General features: G+C 35.7%; 1 protein-coding gene and 1 long non-coding RNA gene across 2 annotated transcripts; both read right to left on the bottom strand.

Moving 5' to 3' along the window:
- Positions 1-9,527: 9,527 nt before the first annotated feature.
- On the bottom strand, positions 9,528-12,478 carry LOC102230473. The gene is made up of 6 exons (XR_312775.3): positions 12,286-12,478; positions 10,951-10,968; positions 10,774-10,803; positions 10,518-10,565; positions 10,334-10,390; positions 9,528-10,085 (listed from the first exon to the last, which is right to left on the bottom strand). It is a non-coding gene; the product is annotated as an uncharacterized LOC102230473 (long non-coding RNA).
- A 1,085-nt stretch (positions 12,479-13,563) lies between these two features.
- Positions 13,564-25,187, bottom strand: dhdds (dehydrodolichyl diphosphate synthase subunit). Its single transcript, XM_005806487.3, has 10 exons — positions 25,117-25,187; positions 21,362-21,517; positions 21,033-21,113; positions 19,111-19,227; positions 18,870-19,012; positions 17,521-17,637; positions 17,325-17,426; positions 17,088-17,202; positions 15,451-15,558; positions 13,564-14,247 (listed from the first exon to the last, which is right to left on the bottom strand). Exons 3-10 carry the CDS (start codon positions 21,093-21,095, stop codon positions 14,005-14,007), a joined length of 1,008 nt encoding a protein of 335 aa, XP_005806544.1. The 5' UTR covers positions 21,096-21,113; positions 21,362-21,517; positions 25,117-25,187; the 3' UTR covers positions 13,564-14,004.
- Between the last annotated feature and the right edge of the window lie 10 nt (positions 25,188-25,197).

Genomic DNA, 25,197 nt, shown 5'->3' with positions numbered 1-25,197 from the left:
TTGGTGAATAAATCACACCAGCACTAATGATAGTGCATGCATGTTAATGGAGCTCTGTGACAGAGAGTTTAAGTAATGTAACACCCAGTATGTCTTACAGCATGTGCAACACCCACTTTATTAAGTACACCCTGGCCTTGTTAGGCAGCCAATCCCTTTTCAGCAACTGTATGTCTTTTGGCATCTAGACATGGTGATGGTGGTAAAAACAGATTTAGAGTGGTGAACATAGGTGACTCTGAACATGGAAAGGCTGATGGTATTTTAGAAATTGTGATTTTCAAACAACCATCTTTAGAGTTCTCATAGAAGGGTTTTAAAAATTAACAGCGCACCTTTGGGATTTTGTGGAACGGAAGATTCAGGTGTAGACAAATCTGCTAATCTTTTATGGTGCTGTCTCATTAATGTGAACCAAAATCTCTGAAGAATGTTTACGACATTTTGAATCTACACCACAAAAAAAAAAAAATAAATAAGGCTGTTCTGATAAAGACAAAGTAGGTTAAACCAAGATCTACCTAAGCGGAGCATCTTAAAAGAAGAATTAAGAATAAGACTTGTGTGGTTCAATATGAGAATATGTGAAGAAAAAGAGAAGATACAAAATCATCTTCCAGTCAACATTTTCTATGAAAAATGAAATCCTATGCTAACATGAGCATGTTTTGTTTTGATAGGACTTGTCAATAATTTGGCTGATAACATGTTTCAGTCTGGTTCAAGCTAAGTGAGCGTAAACAAAACTTACAGCAAAGAAACTTAAAGATTTGCTTCTAAAATCTTAAGAACAGCACAAATAAGACAGAGAGCTGAAACAATCAAAAAGTATTTTTCATTGTGAATGTCTTTCTAAAAAAAAAGTGAAAGATAATATAAAAGAGGAGAGACAATTCCTAATTCTTTGGTTTAACAAAAAAATCCTAGATTAGGTTCTTAAAATGTTCTTGAATCTCTCATCATTCCTAATCATGATCAAATAAGAGATATCGGGCAATAGTGAATAAGTATTCTTACAATAAAGTATCCACTGCGCTATGTATCTTGTTCTCTTAAAGGAGAAGCCTGCTAATTTTACATGAGATTTCACTTGCATGTCAAATGCCTGGAAATAGTTTTACAGACACTAAATAAACACAACCTTGGTTTACATAGGGAACATTTTAGATTTAGAGACATGTTTGTAAATGACCTCCTTAAATGTAAGTCCTGCAGTATGTGCATTTCAACACTTGAGATATTTTACTGAAACAAGATTAACCAAAATAGCAAAACATTTGAGGTAAATTGGGATTTTTAAAAATGTTAATGTCAACATCTGAAGCTAAGCAGTAAAATTGCTAAATCAGGAAATATTAAAACACTATAGTGCCATGTTGCTGATGTTGGCAATAAAAATGAAATGTTCTTCCTGAGAAGTCAGAGGTTATTCCTCCAGAACACCAGTGCATGCAGATTACTGCAATACTTTCCTATTGTACAATAATGAGTATTTATAACTTTACACCTCTGACTTTGTGAAATATTGCATTAATAGAAATATATAGAAAAAAAATCTTCCTAAAATGTTGGTAATTTCAACTCAAAACTTATGATTAATGTTTATGAATAAGTTGGGTGATAATTGTACAGGAAGTAATGTCTGAAACCAAACTGGACAGCCCATTTAAATTAGCTGAGTAGATCAAATTCTTCAGATCTTTACAGCTGCTTTTCAAAGACCCACTGACATTGTCAGGAATTTCGCGTAACAGGCAAGACTGAGTCAGTAATAGGAAGAGGCCAACATCATGTGTTGGAAAGAGTCCGAGTGAATCATCTGTGAACTATTCATGTTACGGTTAGGGATCAACATGAAGGCTGGAGGGCGTTTCCCCATGGGTGCATCACCTGTGGCCATGCAAAAATCCTCAGCTGCAAGCGAGTCCAGCCACAGATCTGAGGCGAAGCTGGGAAAATTGGTTGTGGTTATGGTCAAAGCACACAAGAATATTTGATTCAGAAGTAAAAAGATATGTTCAAATTGTACTAAAATCTGGCAGACTTCCCAAGCAATTGTGGGATGAGCCTTTTAGCACTTGTGATTGTTAATATGGCTTGAAAGCTATAGTCGGCCATCTATCAGACCCATAAATATTTACTTCCCCTTGGTACACGTTGTACTTTCCGCAAAACAACCAATGAAATTCCACCGTCAGGTCTTTCCTCCTGTCTTGGTCCCGCCTTGTTGTGTCACTTTCTAGCGCCCTCCCGCTTTCACCCCCCAATCTCCCAGCCCCCAGCTCCCTGCAGCGAGCAGCCATGTGAAAGATGGACCCATCTGCAACCGTAGCAGAACCATTGACCAACTAAAACAACCTCCTGCAGCACAAAAAGCCTCAGTGTAACATCAGCGCCGTTAATCTGCCTGTCTCGCCACAGGAGCAGCTCAGAGACTGGACATCCTCCACAGTCATGACAGTGGCACGCCACTATTGTTGCCCCGGTGTCAGAGTCAATTAGTTAATGTGTGCAAGCTCTTGTGAAGTGATCCTGTGGTGACTAATAAACCTATCATACCTGATCATGTTAATTTGAAAACCAAACTCATTAAATTCCAGCCACACCTTTAGAAACCTGAACACTTAGAAACAATGTGCTGGATTAATTCAAAGTCATTGGGACTGCCGTCAACAGGTCATCTAATTGTCTTCTAAAAAAAGTGGTTTGGGATAAAAATGGAAAATAGTTTTAAAAAATATGATTCCGCTTATGCTTCAAAACATGATCAAAATTACATTATCACAAAAATAAATGTTAAAGCAACCTGAAACATATTTCAGTTGCAGCAGAAATACTTTGGGGTAGACCCAAGAGATCCAGCATAAAATGAGATTCTGGAAACAACAATACAACGAAAGTTTATTGGTTTGTAGAAATAAGGCTTTTCCCTGCATATTCCAATCAAAGTCTGGGAATTTATGTCAATCAAACGACACAAACATTTTATTTTGGTCCCTAACTGACGAAATACTGTGGCAGACTTAGATAGGTCAGAACAGAGAGGAGCTGAGCCATGAGTTAAAGTGTTTTAAGCTACTCTAAAGTGACTCTCAAAGCTGACACACACACGTCTTAATCCACTTAAAGGGAGAATAGATGACCAAACGTCTTAACCTTTGTAAATCCAGCCAGTGATACAATTTTAAGGAACATCTCTAAAGGAGAAATTTTTTTTCTAAACTGTCAGTTTAAATCAGCATAAAAAATGTCACCAAACCTAAATTATTTTTATGCATATGTCAGTTTGAACTCTAGGAAGCAAAACCTCCAGAAAAATTCCCCTACAGCCAGTGAGCCGGAGTGGAAAAGAACAAAGTATACATTGACAAAGACATGCAATGTGCATTAAAAAATCCTGCTATCAGAAAAGTTAAAACAGGAAAGATTTACTAAGATTATAGTAATTTATCACTAGAACATATTACCAAAAAAGTTTGCAGACTTTTCTTAAAGTATGAAACATTTTTGTTCTTTTACCTATAAATTTCAGATTAGGATGCTTTTAATAGTTTTCTGATGATCTGGGTAAGAGAGACAAAAACAAAGCCTTTAGTGCACAACTTGTTTTGGAAAACACTGAGAAAACCCAATTATAAGTTTAACTTTGCTTCTTCAAATCAAACTTTTAAAAAAAAAAAACACATGACATGTAGGGGTGTTTTCAAGCTGTATCCTGCACTTTTGGAGATATCCTGCCATTTAAATGTCCATATCTGGTATGATCCCCGCAGATGAACTCATCTTAGATTAAATCCAGTTGAGCGCAACACTTTCCACTTAAAAAATAAACATATTAAGATGCCGATTCTTTCTTGTTAAAAAGTTGCAAAAACATCTACAGTCGGGTTTATTCTGAAGCAGAAGAACTGCGGTTAAAAATCAGAGCGCGTTTAATAAATGTTTGGGATAAAATAACAGAACTTTCTGGCGCAGCTGGAAAGCAGGACGCGTGGTCTACTGAGCTGTTTTAAACTTAGCGCTGCAGACTCCTGAAGACTCATCAGTCATGTCTCTGTCCTGCCTGTCCCTCCTGTCCCTCAAAAGCTGGGCGCTTACCTGCAGCTGTTCGGGGGCAGGGCGTGTGTGCAGGGGACAGCTGTGGGCTCTGCCAGCCTGCGCTTAAAAGGTACACTGTGTTCGCTTTGAAAAGATTTTATAGGAAGCTGGGTGTGCATGTTGTGTGTGGCAGTAGTGAGAGGGGAGGGGCACTGAGAGCGCTCAGACATGCCGCTGTTCATACGGACCCACGCAGACCCCCACAGCACAGGAGAAATGGGCTCGTCCGCGTTTAATGTTGGCTCGCTACCTCCGTGTGCGGAGGAACATTTTGTCTTTGTGTGAAATGTTGTGGAAGAAATAAGCGCACATGCGACATGTCCTCTGGATAGCAGACGCTCCGGGGTGTGTTTAGGTGTAAATACGAAAATAGTGAACAAGGAGTGAAATATGCGGACTCTGTTAATGAAATGATAACTTTATCTGGGTTTTAACTACTACCGTCAGTCCTAACTTTGGAAACTAAAAAGCACCAAGTTGAACCATTTTCTTTCTCAGAATGAATTTGCCTGCAGCTAAAGCAAAGTGTACAGTGCCTTGGACTTGAATTTCACATTTTATTTTGCTTACAACTTCCTTTAGTCGGTACAGACACCCTTTGTTGCCATCGCAGCTGCAAGACTTTATGTCTGACCGTACCTTGAGGCAATCTGCAAAATTAATTTCCTATTATAAGACTGAAAAAAATTTTTTTGTCATTTTCTGTGTAAAATAGCTCAAACTTAGTCAGTTTGTAAGGAGAGAGTCCATTAATAGGATTTCTCAAATTTAGCTACACATTCTCTGATTTAATTAACGCCGGACTTTGACTGACACATAAAAACGTTTTAATCTGAACCACTGCGTTATAGCTCTAACTACGTTAAGATCATCGTGCTGGAAGGTGAACGTCAAACAGATTTTCTTCCAGGACGATGGTATTCAGCTTCATCCATTTTCCAATAGACTGTGACCAGCTTTCCTGTCCCCTGCTAAATGTAAGAATCCCAACAGAATGATGCTGCCACCACCAGATTTCAAGATGGTAAAGGTGTTTTTATGTTTATTTTCTATCAGTCGTGCCAAAAAAAAAATATTTTTGTCTCATCTGACTAAACCGCCTTCTTCCACAAGGTTGAAGTGCCCCCTACGGCACAAGAAATTGAACTTTCTGTTACTTTCTTTTGACAAAGGTTTTCTTCTTTCCTCTCTTCAGTGAAGGTCATATTTGTGAAGTATATGACTAGTTTTGTTCCTAGTCACATGTAATATGTGACTAGGAAGAAACTGGAGCTCTGCAGCAAATAATAGGACATTCCTTGCAAGATTATTTGTTTAGCACATTTCAGCAACAAGGCAATTCAAAGTGCTTTATGTGATTAAAATATAAAACAAACAAGCTAGAATCATTAAACTGCAGTAGCAAAATAAAGAAAAGTTGGGATAAAAGACTAAACTGTACTAAATATAATCAAAGGTAACTCTAAACAAATAGGTTTTTAGCCTTGAATTAAAGAAACTGAGTGTTTCAGAATTTTTGCAGTTTTCTGGAAGCTTACCCCCAGATTAGTAGAGCATAAAAATGAATGCTGCTTCTCTATGGGGGTTTTTCTGATTCTGGACAGAATCAACTAGAACCAGCAGACCTGAGTGGTCTGGAAGGTTAACAGGTCTTTAATGTCTTAATGCTAACTCATTCAATGATTTAGAAATTAACCAAATAATTTTAAAGCCTATTCTCAGAGCTACAGGGAGCCAGTGTAAGGACTTTACAACTGGGGTGATGCTCTATTTGCTTAGCTTTAGTAAGAAGCAGTTTTCTGATTGACTCATTGGCAGACAGCTGAAGACACTGTTGCAATAATAAGTGAGACTAAAGATAAATGCATTGTTGAGTTTCTCTAGATCTTACTGGTACATTAATTTGTCCTTTATTCCTAGAAATGTTCTTTAGGTAATAAAAGGCCAACTTTGTAACTTTCGCAGTACCTAATCAGTAGTTTCTAGCTGTAATAGTTGAAGCTGTGTGATGACTTGATCGTTCCTCTATAGGTTAAAAAATAATTACTTCACTTTTGTTTCTATTCATCCAAAAAAAAATTGTAGCAAATCTACGCATTGATTTTTCTGCTCAAGACTTGAACAGGTTCAAAGTCACATGGTGACATTGCAATGTAGAGCTGTGAATCATCTGCAAATTTAAGGTAACTATTTGTTGCTATGAGTTAATGGGAGCATGTAAATAAAGAGGGGGAAATAAGACATCTGTCTCATCTATCACTTTTTAACTCAGATCATCTTAGGACAGTGGTTCCCAAAGATTTTCTTCTGGGAACCACTGTTCCACTGTAATCCCTGGGCCCCCCTAGGGATTACAATAAAATCCCACCCAAAAAGAAAAAAGAATCAACTGGGCACACACATTGTTCAACCAGACATAAACCTACACACGTATTTTGTTTTCAAACTCCACTGCACCCCACACTTTGGGAACCACTGTTTTAGGATGATTAGATTTAATTATGTCCTATTAAATATAATCTCATCAAACCCCAGAAGGACTTGGTTATTACTGCTGTTTTAAGATAAGTTCAGATAAGATCATGGATTTTACAAACTAATTTTGTTTTCAGCTTGTTTAGTGAGACCTGATCAAACAAGTCTGACCACACACTCTGAAAATCAATTTTTAGGCACTGTGAGATAGCTTAAGTAGAACATCTTTCAACAATAGCAAGAAAAAATGCAAAATTTTAGTATCCATCCTCTGGCTTTACCCGCTAATCCCTGTAGGGTCGCAGGGGGTTATTTCTAGCACTGGGTGCTGGGTGAGAGGTACATCATAGAATAGAATAGAATAGAACTACTTTATTCATCCCAGCAGAGAAATTATTTCGCAGTTACAGCAAGAATTTTTATACACAGATTAACACACACACGACGGGACCTGCGTCTGCAGGCAGCCAGCTAAGCCAGCGCCATTTTTGAAAACCCGGAAGGAGGGTGAGGAGGACATGCGGGAGTCGAACCCGCGACGTCCGCGTGGAGGACTAAGGCCTCCAAATGTGGGGCATGCTAACCCCCTGCGCCACCACTGCACGCCCCAACATGAGCAGGTTGCCAGTCTTTCTTACAGCCACATAGAGACACACATATTTATACTTCAGGACAATTTAGAGAGACCAATTACCTAACAGTGACAGGGAAGTCAGAGTACCCAGAGAGAATAGATGCATGCATATGGAGAACATGTAAACTCCATGCATGGATTCGATCCTAGGGCCTTTTAGTTGCAATTCATGGAAAACAGAATTTGAGAACACTTAAAGCAAAGCTCTAAATTCAAATCACCATGCAGTGAAACTAAATGCAACCTAGTTTATCTTAGTTCATTTGTTAAAATTAAATATCATCCAATTCTTAACTGAAAACTATTGCAGATCTGACAAAAATCAACAATGCTTTTTGAAAAAACTTAAGTAAAACACTGTCCTGCCTGGAGATCAACAGTTTGAGGCAGGCTTCCCAAATGCAAATTCAAATTAATTTGGTGAGGTAAAGTTAATAGACATTATGATATCACATTCATTCTTAAAGGAACAGCTTAAATATTTGTGATGTTAAGTAGTATTATGTCTGGTGGAACATGAGAGTTTTGACTTAGAAATTGGTGTTTTTATTGTATGGGATTAGAATTTGTTTTCTTCATTGAAATGCTAAACATGCAAGCATTCAACAAGCTGATTTTATCAGTAGACAAGGAGTGACCCCTCAGGGTTGTTTGAGGTTAATGTACTTTCCAGTGACCATGGTGTCCCATAATGCACAAGCATGTTACCTCAAAAGGTGTATTACAAGGCTGCCGGCTGCTGACACAGTAAGACAGATCTCTTCTGGGAGTTTATCTCTTTGCATGAAATGCACAGAAAACAATAATAGGATGCAATATATGGACATTTACATAAAGACAATAAATGTCCATATAGTGCACTCTGTTCTATGTTTTTACATAAAATAAGAGTTCCCAAATATATACATCAGAATTCACATCATACATTTAATCAAAAGTGACAGCTTTGGTTTAAGTCTCCTATAGGTAAGTTCCAAGACTAACAGCTGCTTCTCAATGTATGCATTTTTTTTTCCTACTAAATAATCTGACACCAGATCTCTACTGTAAACACGTTACGTGTCCTTCAAACACGTAATTTAGCCCGCTTCAAAATGAGCAAATAACAGAAAATATTCAATGGATCACGTTTGGAAACTATATTTGCTTTAAGATATTTAAGTGAAGTGTTTGCAAACAACAAACGCGTCATATTTGACCGACTTTCAAGCTTAGCGGAAGCCACCAGAGGAATCCCACTGAAGAAACAAAGAACATCTGCTTTATGTGGTAGCACACTGCCCCCTGCTGGTGACAAGCGACGAGAACAGGAGTCAGGATTAGCAGACCACAAATCCAAATGTGAGGAAACATCTGGGAAACTATTTTGATTTCTAATGTATGTTATCTGTATGTAAAAACACACAATCTGTATTTGACAGTAACAACTGTAATTTCACTTTAGGGAATAAAACACCATGTACCAAATAGATTTGACCTCATCTATGAAAAGTGCTTACCTTCATTTAAAACATTATTGCTATACATCAAAAATACATGTTAAAAAACACCAAATAACATTGCAGTTATGTTAGTTCATCAAAGGACATAAAGAAACATGTACGGTACTCTGGAATCTTGCAAAGATGGATGTGGATCCCAACCCAGAACCTTCTCGAGGCAAGATAATACAAACTGCCACCATATCTCAAAGGTTTGATAGAAGAACTCAGGTAATCCACTTTAGTAGGAATGGATTTCTGATTTTTACTATTTGGCTTTTTTTAAAATCAGGAATATAGGATTATTAGTTGTTTTCAAAAGTGTCTGCGGTTAGGTTTCCAATAGTTACAATTTTCTTCCACATTTGGTCTAATTTCTTTAAACCTTCTCCAACATCAGTTCAAAATTAATTTTATTTCATCATTAAACACCAGTAATAGAAAAAAAATATCTGAATCAATTATAGATATAAATGATAGAAACTTTAAATGTTTGAAAACATTTTGTAAATATTTAAATTCCTGTTACACACGTTGATGCAAATATCCAGTAACATATCTATGGTTATAACCTCATAATAATGGCTGTATAAATACTTTCTCACTGCAATCTTGTGAAAACTGAATATACAGTTTTAGTGGCACATCATGAAATGTAGTTCAGTTGTTTCTGTCAAGTCAATTCACCTAAAATGAATAAAGTCACATCAAAGAAAACCAAACAAACATTTTAAATTTTTTTTATTCAAGAACATTTAGATCAACCACTGAAGTCAGAAAAAAAAAAACCTTCCACTTCCCCTTACAGAAACATAAGTTAACAACTGTTTTTTTCCCAATCTGAAGACCAGATTTACATGGTACATGTTTTGGGGATCTACCAAACGTTTGACCTAATACACTAAATTTATGTGGCATTATAACTGACTAGATCTTACGTTGACACACATCGCTTTAAATAATTTGGTAAGCAACTGTTTATTAGTCAAACATTAAAATACAGGGAGATGAAAGGCAAAGTTCCTATTCTCCTGTAAGTTTTACTACATTTTAGCTGCCTTATGTTTAAAATTAGATTCAAAACCCGACTTGAAAATATCTATCCATCAGCAGTTTCAAAAAAACAAAACAGATTAGACAAACTAAAATGCCACGCCTACAAGATATGGACGGTAATCATTTTAAAGTTGATAAAAATAACAAAAAAATGGATATGAATGTGAAAACAAAGTCTTGTTACATTGAGTGCAAGCCCAGAACAAACCTATAAATGACATATTTGTAATATAAAACTTGGTAAAAAATACTTATTTAAAACTGTACAATCACCAAGTACACAGAGTGAGCACATCTTCAACCATTATTTATTTGGTTTCGGTGGCTTCAGCCTTTGGCTCCTAAGAAAAAACAAACAAACAAACAAAAACAAGAATAAACAACTTTGTCCTACAGAACAATTAAACTCCAACTTCTGGGCCGACATTAGGAATCAGTGTGTGAAACTATTAATATCTTAAAAGCAAATTAATTCAAAATAAATCTTGTGGGTTATATTAATATCTTATCCAAAAAATAACTGCATTGTTTAAAGAACGTCTATCAATAATAAAATTTAGGGTAGGTATTTCTCAAAACAGAAACATACCTCAGCCTTGGTGTTCCCATTCTCAGCTGGCTTGGCCTTCTTTGCTTTTGGTGCCTTCTGCAAAACAAAGATGCAAATAAATTTAAATTTACAGCAACTGTATAAAAACCCCGCTTTAAATTAATTGGATCAAAGATATTTTATTACTTTCTTCAATAAAACTATATGCTATGAAATTACTTACCTTTGGAGCAGCTTTTTTCTTAGTCTCCACTGGGGCTGCCTTCGGTTTCTGAAAAAAAATAAATAAAAAATTATGACTGGAAAGAAAGGAAAACTAGTTTATACAGATAATCACCCTTCAGAAGGCTCCTATTATTCCATAAAAAGCTTGTTACTATTTTGACAATTTCACATGGAGATTTTTTGTGCAAAAGCTTTAAACAGTATGGGCAAGAAAAAAACATGCGGTACAACAGCTATCCGAGATAAAATCTTACCAGTGCCAGTCGTGGGGAGGTTCTTCTTTGCTACAGACAAAAGATATATTTAAAGTTTAAATACATAAAGGAGTTTTAATTCATTTAAATATGAAAAACAAAAAAAAGTCAAATAGTTTGTCAAAAAAGAAAACAATAAAACAAACTAAAATAAAGCATAAAGTAGAAGAGACAAACCTCAGGGGGAACGGTTTGCTGTAAGAAAAAAAAAGAAACAAAAGCGGAGTATTAACATTCCGACAGCAAAATCATCTTCAAACTACATGAACTCCAGCTGTACATCAATTTTATTATCAGAAAAAAAAACAATCAGAGGAAACTTAAATCAAAGTGCACACAGTTAATTTGTAACGAGCTGCTGAACTTGAAAGTCACAAAGGACTTCCCGCGCATTTTTGAATTCAAACTTGGGCTGTCCTGTCACCATGACAGCGCTTTGGCGCCCTGACAGCTTCCTTTGTTTTGTATCAGTGCGCGCCTACGGACAGCTGCAGGGGGAAACTGATAAGATTACTACTTTACTAATCTGCAGCTACACAAGAAATGCAAGGAAAAACGAATCTGCAGAGCAAATCACAAATACAATTTAGATGTTTTTGTTTTTAACCGCGAATCTTAGTAGTTCTCATAAGTAGTTATTAACATACTATGGCGATTAAATTAAATATTTTTAAGAAAACCATAAAATTTTCCATAGTTCAGTTAAAAATAGCAAAACTACGTCTCTATTTAGATCAATATTTTGCTACACGTTCTTTAGAGATGGATTTGGGTAAATTACTAATACGCATTGTCTAATATAAAGGGCGCAATTGATGATTTGCATACATTGATGATCAAATTCAACTAACAGATGAAAATTTACAACATTGTTGAATCTCTATGCAGGATGGTAGGGCAATTTAATCATTAAAAACAGATGAAAATTTATCATTTTCATTTACCCTCCCCCACTCCTTCCTCAAATTTGCAGGTTGCTAAAAGCATCTTAAAACTCAACCAACCACCCAAAATGTATATTTGCACAAATATATATTGACCGTTTTGATTCCTATTGTTGTGATTACGAAATAATAGCGTAACTCGGTGCATGAAAAGTTGGTCTTTGGGTGCAACCTGTCAATTTTTTTTTTGCCCAGCCTACTGCCACAGAGAGGGAAAAAGGCAGACGATGACAGGATTTAATCACCACAGCGCAATGTCAGAAGATAATGTAGTCCGAGCCTGACTACAAGTAAATTCAATTATATCTACACCGTCTGAGCTTTTAAAACCAGTTGGTGAATATTTTAGGCATTTATCGACGACCAACACTTTAATTTTCGACGACTAAGACGATGCTTGAACAGGTCTCTGCTGCCCGTCCGCCATTGCTATAACGTTTGTTAGAGATGATGACGTTCCTCTGATGCAGAAAAAAATAAATGCAGCCTAACGTTAACCTCAAGACACCGTCACGAATCCTACAAGAAGACTCAAAAAAACTAAATATAATAAAAATAAAAATCCTACCTTTGCTTTTCCCATGGTATTGGCTGGAAGTCAAAAGAAAGCTGAAAAAATACAGCCGCAAAAACAAGCTTTTTTTCGAAGAGATGTCACACGTCGACCCTGCAGTCTCAGTGTAAAATGGCGAATGTATAATAGAAACGAATGTTTTTGTAGTTTATACAGTGAAATATAAGAACGAAACCGGTTTGAACCAGTTTTCTATTTCGACGTTTGTCATTGGACAGAAACGTGACACGTGGTTCCAGGGACCTCCCACTTGTTAAAGAGGCAGGAAGCGAACTGGTGAAAGTCTGACCTTCGCCTCAGGGGGGTGCTGTGCCGGTGGTTTCGACTGAATTAGGTTCTTATCGAAAAAATAAACGTATAATGAAAATGGCGTTTACTACATGTTGCTGATGAATTACGGGTTTAAAAATACACTTATATTCTAACTTCCTTATTCTGCCTTTTATATTAAAACTTCATTGCATGTTATTGGGAACTTTTGACATAGACCAACACAAAGAATAAAATGTTTTTTAAAAATTTTACAAAAACATAAGTGAGGCATGAAACCACCTCTCAGCTGTTCTTCGTTTGAGGTATGTCTCCTTTAGGCTTTAAAGGACACTAAAGGCTTTAATACTCCGACACTGACATTTGTAACCATTTTTCTCTGTAAAATCTGTCAAACTATTCCATTGCAGCTCCTTCTGCTTCTTGTTGCCCTTTTTGTATGACAAACATCAGTTCCACACTCTAGTCTTTCTAGTTTTCTTCTATACTACTAATTCTTAAGCATCAATCATCTTTTAAGCAATTCTGGCAATCATCGTCATCCCTGCTGAAGAAACTTATTGGTACAGCATGTTGCTGCCACCACTGTTTTCCTGTGGATGTGGCATGTTCAAAGTGATGCACAGCATTTTTATAGCTAGATAAAACACTAAATTTTAGTCTCATCTGACCAGATCAATTTCTTCCACATTTCTTAGTATTGAACTGCAAGTTTGTGGAGGGCTCAACTCTGGAGGAGCTGCAGAGATTCACATTTGCAGTTGAATTTCCCTGTTAGATGCTGAAAGGCTGGATTATTGTTTCATAACATAATCCTGTTCTACACCTCTTCACGAGTTTAGACAGGACTTGCATTTTCTTTTCTTTCCTCAAATAAACATTACTTTCTGTTGACAAATACACTGAAATGGTTGTAACTTGACAAAATGGAAAACAGTCCAAAGGAAATGAAGCTGAAAAGAATGGCTAAAATCCTCAAATAAAATAATCAAGTTTTTCATATACAGTATAGTTCTCAATTTATTGTTTGAGAAAGCTGGTCAAAATATAGTTGTCTTTAAAAAAACACACTCGACAAACAACACTTTCAGCAACAAAAATACCGAACTGCATTAGGTGCTGGAGAGAACAGTGGCTTTCACTCACCTTTGACTTTTCAATCGACATGCATTTCACAGACAGTTTGCACAACTATTTTACTACATCTTGACCAGACATTTCCGCATGTTAGATTTTTGCAAATCTACAATCATAAATATATAACCATTAGTCTACAGCCCCATAGGGGTAAACATTGTCCTCTTGTTTTATACAAATCAGCAACGACATAAAACCACCTCCAATCGCCGTTTGTGCTTCCTTGGTCCTCGGAAGTGATTTTGGGAAAACGACTGGAGGTGTTTTATTCCTACTACACCTATAGATTAGTTCCTTAAAACTTTCCTAGGTTAGGACGGTTTCACTGCATAAGTTAGTAAAGAAAGTGTCTCTCTTGTGCTTCAGTGCTTGCAGGAAGTCCTGAACTCGCTCTTCCCGGGTGACAGTGTAGTGCTGCAGTGCCTCTTGTCTTCTTTGGGCATCGGCTGGCTTTCCGTTCCCCTGATGCTGCAGGTGCTCTGCTATGCAGGCACAATCTGCCTCCAGCTGCTGGAGGGCCTGTTCTTCTCGATGGAGCTCTCTGGCTTTCTGCAACATATCAAAAACAAAATCCTGGATTTAGTAAAGACGTAGGATTTGCCCCCATGATCAGGTCAAAATAATCATTTCAAACTGTCACGAGCCAAAGGTCGTCATTTTTTACCTGCCTCTAGTATTATTGCAGTGCAGACAGTCTTCATGTACAAAATTAAATGGCTTGAAAATAAAACATCAAACAGGACGGGTGATAATTTCCACTGCAAATAAACAGTTTAATATTTTTTTCTGAAAAACATCCAGGAATTAGAAAGGTCTCAATATGTCTTTCAAGATAGTCTGATAACAGATTATCCGCCTATTTAGCACCACAAAGTTGTTTAAGTCAGTTTCATCACCTTTTTACAATGTAAAAAATTGTACACTATTTTTATTATAAATTTAAGGTGCCTGTTATTTTTGTTATAATTCAGATGTGACAATGTGTTAAAATCAATGTTAGAAAATTGCAATCGTGTTTGCAAAGCCCTTTTTCAATGAGTCTAAGAATATACTACATGATGGCATAAACATCTCTTGAAAATGAGACCTCAAGCCTTGAATCTGTATAAATAAAGATTACAAAAGAATAATTAAAAGTGCGGGGTCAGGTGTTATATATATTAAAACACGATATTCAACACACGTGTTAAACTACCAGGTCAGATGGTTATTCCACCACAGCAGATTTATAGATAGAGAACTTACTAGGAATCTCTAGAATTCTGTGTGATGTTGCTCTCATATAAATACATACAAGTACATAAACTCATGAGTATTAGACAGCTGTTTTTATTTGAGACTAACTCTCTAACCACATTGCTGCATCCAGCCACAAGCTGACAGCTAAGATCATCCCATCCATCCAACAAAGTGGGGAGTCAGATGCAAAACCTGAATCCTGATGTGCTGGTGAATATTTGAGTGAATATTTGAGTGTCATTGATGAGACAGGAGTCAGTCTGACTTATTGATCTCTCCATCTGCTTAGGCACCAAGTGACGTGAAAGGTGTTGTTCCACCTCCACTATCTGACTCTTGGTGATAGTACTTCATCAACATCACCCAGGGAAAAGGGGTGTTAATATGCTTTAACAGAAATTCTGTAACGATACCAAAATGTCCCTGTTCTTTTGCTTCTCTTCCTGCAATCTCATTTCGAAGCCACATTTCTCATCAAGTCAAAAACACATTGTGTGCAACATGAGGAATTACCTGGATGGATTTATGATTTAACTGGTACTGGACTATAGCTTCACACAGGTTCCAGAAGGAGTATTCTGGCCACAGAACCGACTGAAACACTAGGCAGGAATGGGATGTCTGGAGAGAAGGGAAACATATAAAAAAAAAGGTAATTCATTTAAATTGTTCATCAACTGATGCTTTCTCAGAAGTATGCTTTTGATGCTTTTTCAAAAGTTATATTGTTTGGCATTTGGTATAAAACCTAACCTTGCTTGCTTGCAGCATTAAACTGAAATTAATGCTTTAATACAGCACTGAAAGCATTCACTGTTAAGTGGCAATCTAAAGATGTTGAGTAACATTCCTTATAATGCTTTCCTGGTGACATTCCTGGTTATATTTAAAAAGTAGTTAAAAATCAGTTTCAGTTGAATGTGTTTTAAATGTTTCTAGCATTAAATAAGGCAACTAATTTACATCTTCAGAAACAATAAAGACTAAACTTCTTACATGAACATAGTAAATGTTTTTAAAATATACAGCACCATTTCTGTATAGGTGCTGTATGGATATAGATTTCTCTACTTAAGGGCTTTGAAGACCACCAAAACTGTTCTATGTTTAGGGTGTAATGTTTACAAAACAACTTAAATGATTGAAAAGATTTCAACTTATTGTGGATTTTCTCCAATCAATGCAGAATTATACATAGATACCCAATTGTGTCCAAGTTTAAGACACTGACTCAAAGTATTATTCTCAATTAAAAGACATTGACAAGAATTATTAAAAACAATTCTGGAACCACCAAGGTTCAATATAATAAACTAGAAAAAGCTTCAACACAAGTGTGTCTGTACACCGTGATGTGAGTTCATCATCTCCATGGAAAGAAATCAATTAAGAAGGAAGCGCCTTCTCCAAAAACAAAATCTTTATGTGTGACTGGAGTTTTGCCACTGGTCAAATGAACAAGCCAAATGTCTTCAAGACAAAGGTTTAATGGTAAGATGAGAAAGAGATTAAGCTGTTTGCCCAAAATGACAAGAAGTCTAGTTGGGGGAGTCAAAGTAAGGCTTTAAGACCTGAGAACACTGTACCAACTGTGAAGAAGGGGGGTGGTAGCACCAGGCTACAGGGCTGTTTTGAATAAAAAGAACCTGGACTACCATTAAATTGTTCAGGTTTGTCTCACAAAAATGTTTAACAAATGTGCTTAAGAATAGAAAAAAAGAAGCTACAATTGAGTTTATGGAATATTCTTCTCAAAACAAATGAAAGTTTTTTTAATTTCTTTTAATTGTATAATCACCCTAAAATAGTTCAAATATGTGTTTAAATCCAAAGTAAAATAACTATCCCTATGATGACTTCTCACCAGCACCAAATGTTATACAAATGTTTTAATTTTAGCTCTTTAAAAATTAGTAGGTCTGATTCAGAATGCAGCAGCAGCTTCCTGTTGTATTTTGTTTGCCTGTGAAAACACGTTTTCAGCTACAGAACCTGAAATACATGCCTAACTGCTGGTTACAACTTTCTCATTCAGCAGCAGCAATAAACAATACAGGTTTTCGTCAAGTTTGTAAATTGCTTCATGTCAATTCAGGTGTGTCACATAATCTCCAAAAACCCATAGAATACTGATCACTTTACTCCCATACCTGCCACAGGAGAAAGTCGCTGAGGCGCACCTCTCCTGAGGTGCGGATGAGCAAATCGGGATTGGGAGAGTTATTGCTGTACAGGCACTCGCTTAGCAACGCCTCCGAAACATCGCTGAGTATAACAGAAACAAAAGCAGCTTGTTAAAGCCACAGCTTCCTGGATTATCTTTCCAAATGCTATTAAACATGTAGCATTGACAAGATTAACCCACAAGTGTCTGGTGCATTGCTCACCTTGCTTTGATCAGGCCCTGCTCCACTCCCCAAGCCATTTCTCTGACTGCATTGGTGATTTCATATCTTGACGTATAGGCAAAGCACACATTGAGAAAACATCTGGAAAACAAAAGTTTCATTTGTCAAAGTCATTTATAACATCTTTACAAAGTGTGATTTAATAATAAATGAAGTAAAAATAGTTGAGGCATACTTATTGTGGTTCTTTGTCATTACCACAGCTTTGGCAATAACTTGTTGAAGGTCTAACGGCAGCATATTCAAGTCACCCAGCACCCGGATACAAACACCATGTTTTTCCAGATTTTCCCTGAAAAACAAAAAGAGGCATTGAGAGGAGAGGAAGATACAAAAAAGGGAAGCAAGAAAATTAACACAAAGAGCAGAAATGGCTGCCTGGATATCACAGTCAGATGTCACATGTGGAAAGCTGGTTAATTTTATGTAGGTATTTTTTAAATGCTGATAAAATTATTATAACAATGTCAGAGAAAGGGGAAACATCTGCATAATGTAAACAATATATATCAGATGTCTTAAAACTTTTCAACCTACAACAAGCCCCTCTAAACTCACACCAGTGGGTCTAGTAAATATTTTCTCATCAACTTACAGTGCAAATAGTAGTTTGCACCAAAACAATCAGGAACATATTGTCAGTTCAAAACATTAAATAATTATAATTTAAATAATAAAAGAAAAATGGAAATTTTCCACAACACCATAATGGGTGTATTTCTAATTTTATTGTCATAAGACTGCAGCCAAAATACCAAATATTGCTTTTAATTTCTTCAATTGCTAATTGAGCTAATTTCTAAAATGATACTCATGTTTTGCTGAACTGGGCTGCAATGTGCTTGTTGATTTGCTGAGAACCAAATGTAACTTGCGAAATATAGCAGAAAGCTGCGTCCGACAAACATACATACACCTTACAATTAAGTAAGACTTTTTTTGCACGCGTCAGAACCCATAAAAACACTCAAATACCCGTGGTTCCATTGTGAATAAAATACTAAATTCAGAAATCCTTACAAAGAAAAACATCTAAGCTGATAAAAACATTGAGCAAACAAATACATTTAACAAGAATCACAGAAGTGAATGAAAAGGTCTGCTTTTTGAAAGAGTGAGAAATCTGAAAAATTAACCATCTAAATAAAAAAATTGTCAAGCCCACATTCTGGCATTTCATGAGAGTCAATATCTGTGAATGGCAACAGCAGCCCCCATGTTCAGTCAAGCCATATTTGTCTTGGTCATCCTGACATTAGTCCTCGGCTTATCAAACACCCACAGCAGGAGTGAGTTCTGGCTTCAGGGAAACACATTTTTATCCAAATTAATTTCAGAATTTCATTTAATTTAACCTGGTCCATATTGGCTGAGAGCATTACAACACACACACAGCAAAAAAATCTTTGGTTGAAAAGACACACTACCGATCTAAAAGTCATTTGAGGAAGCTGTGAATCATATGATGTCCTAATGTCACTCTGTCACTAACAGCACATTGGAAATGTTTCGTTTTCATCTCACTGTTCTTCCAACAGCCTCTCGAACTTCTGTCTGGCAAGATCCAGCAGCCCATCCACCTCCTCTTTAGACCGTTTGAAGTTCTCAATGCTGAAGGCGTACACTGTCACTTCTGGGATGTTGAGGTGTTTGCACCAACGTAAGGTCTGGTTCAGAAAATAACGGGGAATGAGTAAAACTTGCATGAACAATTTAAATATGTGCTGAAGCAATGTGTTTTCTGAAATAAACTACAAAAACCGACCTCTGCCAGCTTGTTGAATCCCTGCATATGGCCATCATGGCGTTCCAGCTTTTTCTTACGTGCAAAACGTCGATTACCATCCATAATGAAGGCCACGTGTTTGGGCATCGGTCCTGACTGGGAAACACAACGATGAGCAGTGGAATCATTTTAATGTTGCCATTTTATTCACGATGTAGTAGAAAATAAACCACTTTGCCCAGGAACATTTAATGTGGACCAAGTGTCTATTCATGGCCTAATATGAATCTTTTCTTTTTTTGAGTTAATTGCCTGAAACTAGCAAAAATTGGCATCTAATTTGGCAAGACATGAACTGGTCTGAACTGGAAGTATTTTAGCTTTGTTGACCCAAAAACATAAAACAAAAGTAAACTTTTAAATCCAATGTCATAAGGTTCAATAAGAGTCCCTTCTTAGATATCTTAGAATTAAAAAAAAAAACTGTCCCAGAGATATTTAGACATTTGGATGAAACAATTGGATGAAGTAATTTCCATTACTGAAATTCTTTGGATTTCAGTAATGGTCTGAGGTTGAGAGTCTGTTCTAACCATGACAGAAATATCTGGGGGGGGGGGGGTTTACTTAAACAGATATTGCACAAAGTTCAAAAGGTCCTTGGGGATAGGACTTGCAGAATGTGTTACTGGAGCAAAGGCAAACTATACGAGCCTGCATAGTATTGCAATATGTGAAATGGCCTCTGGGCTAAAGAAAGGAAATTAGGCAAATACAAACGGTTTTCATAAAGAAAAGGCAAAACTAAAAATGAATAAATTTAAAAAAGACATCTTCAGTTCACCTGATTATTTTCTATTATTGAAATATATTTTTAAGTTAATAGCATTGCACCACTCAGTGGCAGCATGTTGGGGTAACTCTGCTATGTTTTGTTGATTTGTTCTTTTTGTCGATTCAATTTTTTTCAATTTAGTCGTTGCATGTTTAGACAATTATTCTCTTTGGTTTTGGATGCTGTGCAACAGGAAATATTCTTTTAATATTCTTTTCTTTTTATCTCTAGACAGTTGTTATAATGGCAACATTTTACAACTGATGCTGCTGATTGGCATAACACTTGAACTATGACCCCAAATTCCTAAAGAGTTAAAATAGAGGCTTCGTGGATGTAGGGCAGGACCAAAAAGCAGAGAGAAAAGGAGGAAAACAGGGAAAAAAACAATTACTTTAACTATACTCTTAGAAGTGATCAAAGTATTTAGAACTGTTGGATGAAATAGTTTGAAATCTTGCCTACAGTATTTATGATGTGGCCTGGACATTACCAGGCTATTACTACAAGTGTTTTCATACTTCAGACAGGGTTGCACATATTTGCTGTTGCCATTTTATGGATCAGAGAGAGAAAACCATAGCTACTAATGGTTTAAATTACTGACTTTTCCTTGGACTGACAAAAGCACATTTTGTGTAAAAACAAACATGTCATTGTAAAGATACCAAAAGATGAAATTACATCTCTTGCCTAAGGCTGCACTTGCAGCAGTCATGGTTCGCACAAGTTTTATAACTTAAAATCAATCAAAGTGTGTCATATTCAAAAGAGGATTGCAAAATTAAAATATATGGAGTTTTTTTTTCCATGAACTTTATTCAATGTTAATTCTGGAGTAAATATTGGACGGTCAGATCAATTATTTCTATTCTGGGTGACCAAACTTACATATAAATCATGACATTTCTAGCTGCAACAAAGTAAAACAACATAATGCAAGATAGTATTTATAAGTGTTTTCCAACATTCTTCAGGGATTATATATATCTTTAGGGATCCCTAAAGGGCTATATAATCTTTTAGAATAAAATAAGTAAGTTATGCTTACTTTATTCAAAAAATTTAAAAATGAGAAAAATGTGCGAGATTTACAATCACAGACTGAGCAGATACACACACTTACCATGAGAATATTAGCAGAAATCTTTTCCAGCAGATTTAATTCACCTTCTCGTATCCACGACATTTTTAGGTTTCAAACGATCTGAAAATTTAAATATAAAAACATTTTTCAATAATTAATGAATCAGCAAAATATAATCTGCTAAAAATACGTCACTAAGGAACCATATATAGGAACTAAATTTACTGTGATATTATGTTTCATATGCAGACACTGATTTGATTTCAGACCGTCAACTGCCAACCAAGCTCCGGGGAGAAGCAAAGATTTGAGCTGCACGGGGGCTAAAACAGCACAAATACAGACTATATCCTTCAGAAAGCACTCACCGTTAGTGGAGACACCTTCTTTCATTCAAACATCCGAAGCACAAGTTGTTCTATTGCCAAAGCTGCGGCCGTTTCCTCACATTTCTCAGCTCAGCCTCCAACTCACAAGCTCTTACGATGACGACCACTTCCGCACTGAAATTCAATGACGACTTCCTGTCACGCGGTAGGAGATTTTCAGAATATGGGCATGGACCCAGTTAGCACGTGACTTTTTATGGGAGGGAAAAAATAAGCCAAAAGACAGAACAAGTCGGAATAAAACATAATGAGCAAAAAAAACAAAAAATAAAAAAACGACACTGGTGAAAATTGAGCTTGAAAATCTTGACTACCGTAAGATGAAAAATGTATTCCTCCAATGTAACACTTGTTAGGCACAATTTTTTAAAATTTAACATTTAACAATATTAAATTAAATAAAAGAACAAGAATGTGAAATTTCATATTAACCACCCTCATTTGACAATATCAAGGTGGTTAAGTTTTGACTGGAACTTCCGGGTGGAGTCAGTGTTAAAAAGGGAGATAAGCAATTTTTGTAGGCAGAAATTTTGTCTGACAAAAGATGCAATAACCAGATTTGTTGAATGATTAGAGTTACAAAAATAAACAAAGATTAATAAACAATAACTCGTTTATAAGCATTTTTGTAATGTCTACATTAAATTCTCTCATCACCATGTTAATATTTGTTATATATTGATTATGTGTAATTAAAAAGTTCGGAGTTGTTTTCGTTGAAGCATTGACAATGGAGAAAATATTACATAAAAAAGGATGATCCCCTAATGAACTCTCACTTTTAGTTACCAGGCAGAGATTTGTGATTTTCACTCAAACAACACTTTATTTATTCTTGTAAGCAGACATATGAGATCAGCTCAGTGACTGTTCAATCTACTTGTTGTTACTAGACAGAGACCTTCTACCTACGTACTTTTGTGAGTCTTGTCACTAAGGTTTCTCAGAGGGAGTCTGAGAACTAACATTTTTGATACAGTTAATCAGTGTTGTAACTCTTAATTGGGCTGACCTAATCTTGAACGTAGAATAGTGCTCCATCCTTCCAACAAGGCGAAAATAAGATATGTACTGGATGCAGTTCTATTGCACAGTGCTTTGTGGAATAGAACTAAAGAATCATCAATGATCTTGGTGATACATAAACATCGCTATAAAAGTATGTCAGAACAGTTAACAAAATCAAGTCACCACAATGAAGCTAATTCTTTGCACCTATACAATAGTTGTTTTCTTTGAATTTGGTAGGTGGCAAATCCTCAGCTTCTTCAACTAATTTAGTTATGTCAACATCTTTAGCTGTCTTCCTCCCCAGCTCCATTCTCACTCATCTAGTATTTCCCAATCCTTCTTTTTTAAAGAGAAACTTCTATGCACTATCATTGGCATCCTCATTTGACCTAAATAAACTCCAATTTGCTATCATCTCCTGCACTGCACTCTTAAAAAAATAACACAATTAATTAAAAGATAAATTAACTAATCAGCCTAAACTATTGTTTTGGTTGCAAAGATTGTAAGTAGCAGTTTGAAATATTAGAAATATTGGTAAAATAACAGCAATTGATGATAATAGTTAATATGATAATAATAATTCACTGCAATTTTCTTCCAAGATAAAACCAAAACTTAAATATTTAAATTGTTTTATTAGATTTGTGTAATTATTTGATGTTATTACCTTTCTACGCGTGAAGATCCCATATTGTAGGTAGGTATTTTCTGTCAGACTGACTGCCCGAAGCTTTTTTTGGTAAGTTTAGATTGGTTGGCCAGTAGGGGGCAGTTTACGCTGAACTCCATGAAGTTGCTTCCAAACAACAGTGTTGTCAACACCCAGATGGTTGAATCCTAATTTCATAGCTAAATATATTTAAAGAAGTAAATTTTACAGTACAAATTTTAAAATTTAGAAAACTTATATAAAGTTCTTGTATAAAGTAACAACATTATTTACAATTTAAAGTTGGGTTAATTTAATTTACATTGGTGGTTTTATTGGTTTCATCTGACATACTTCAGACTAATCTGACTTAAACGTGACTAACAGATATGTTTTATCTAGTGTGATTGACTGTTGCAGTTTGGGCACAAATGCAAGCTTGATTTTTATGCACATTTTTACTGACTCTTTATATTCATCGATGCATTACAGTGACTCAAATTTATCATGGCATCACAGATCTTTCACAGATCTTTCTCAGAATCATAACCCAGACATTTAAAAATGGATTGAAGTCTAAATTAAATAAGCAACTTTAAATTCTTCTACTGTGTGTGGTGAAGTTAATTTGTAGTTCAAGACTACTTACAGTATATTTTTGCTTGAATGACAGCTGATTTTTTAAATTTTTTATTTTTTTTTGCATTTAAGGGTTTACTAAATATGTTAATTGTTTTGTTCACTAAAAAAGTCAAGCTAGATACAGAGTACAGGTCTTGAGCAGAGGTGTATAGAAAAAAATGACATTTACTTTAGTGACTTAAAAAAACATTTAGAAGTTTTATAATATAGTATTTTTTTTATTTGAGAAATATGATTATGATGTATTATTACTCCCACTTGAATGACATTTCCAGATATTCAACCCACTGCAAATATCTTCACTGAATAAAACACAAACACATTTTGACCAAAAATGTACCTGATGCAGATACACACCCACAGTTTTGAAAAAATGTGACTTATACACAATCTCTGTTGTTTTAATAGTTTTTCCTCTCTCTGCTGAGTCTTTTGTGTCCTTATCTATATATTTAGTGAAAAAAAAGTGAAAACTCTTTTCTACAAAATGGCGACAATCAAATTAAAATTTGAAACATAAAATAAGAGATCGCATAAATGTTCTGGGGATGTTCAGTGCCTTAGAGATTTTTGATATTCACCCATTGTCTTATGCTTTTCAATAACATTTTCTTTCTGATTTGAGGAGAATCTTCTTTTGTCTTCGTGCTGTAATGGCTGCCAGGACACAGGTGTCTTTAAACTGTATATTGAGAGACAGGTACTGTCTCTCAATGTGGTGATTACACTCACTGTGAGACTTGGCTGGACCTCTGCTGAATTATGTCAGTTACTTTAAAGGGAGTGAATAACTATGGAATCATTTGAGTTATGTTATTTTTTTCATATTCTATTATGTCTAAATCAATTTTTACTTTTTTGGTATCTTTTTTTCTGTTAAGAAAAGCTGATTTTTGTTGATCACAATGAATTTGCAAAAGCAATAAAGTGGGTAAAGCATCGAAGGGGCAGAATAATTTCAAAATATACATATATATGTGCATGAAAGACAACATATTATTTACAAGAAGTGATAAAACTTCTTGTAAAAAAAGTTATGTTATATGCTGTAAAATATTGCATATAACAGCAATATTATATATGCAGCATATAACAGCAGTTATATACTGTTCACGGCATATAACAGCAGGAATGTATGATTGTTACCCAAGCTGCACTTATTTTCAAGGAACTTTTATTTACTTTAGATAAAGTTGTAATAGAAAAGTGAAACAAGCAAAATTAACATAAAACATGAAAGAGTGTATTCATACACAGGTGGTCTGGACAGATTTCTCATTTAGCATATATAAATATTACTTTGTATGCGTAATTTATATCATTATCCATCATAAAAGTGGTAATTGGAATGGTGATGTTATTAAAGATGGTAGTTAGCATGAAAGTTTGAGAAATGCTGGTCTCAGGCTGACAGTAATTAGCATACCTGCAGTGCAGTTCCTCCTTCAGCCTCTGGGGTGTGACAGCAGGTTTATCATCAATTCGCTTGCACTTTTTTTAATGGCAC

The sequence above is a fragment of the Xiphophorus maculatus genome, chromosome 3 (assembly GCF_002775205.1).
Source record: "Xiphophorus maculatus strain JP 163 A chromosome 3, X_maculatus-5.0-male, whole genome shotgun sequence".
Classification (NCBI taxonomy): domain Eukaryota; kingdom Metazoa; phylum Chordata; class Actinopteri; order Cyprinodontiformes; family Poeciliidae; genus Xiphophorus; species Xiphophorus maculatus.
This window is presented reverse-complemented; position numbering and strand designations above follow the sequence as displayed.

What these genes read in the sequence shown, in the direction of transcription:
- dhdds (XM_005806487.3), bottom strand. Translation starts at nt 21,095, where the DNA reads ATGTCGTGGATACGAGAAGGTGAATTAAATCTGCTGGAAAAGATTTCT. An exon ending in GAGAGGCTGTTGGAAGAACA is followed by an intron (nt 17,638 to 18,869) that starts GTGAGATGAAAA and finishes TTTGTTTTTCAG; the next exon opens with GGAAAATCTGGAAAAACATG. An exon ending in ATGACAAAGAACCACAATAA is followed by an intron (nt 17,427 to 17,520) that starts GTATGCCTCAAC and finishes TTTGTTTTCCAG; the next exon opens with ATGTTTTCTCAATGTGTGCT.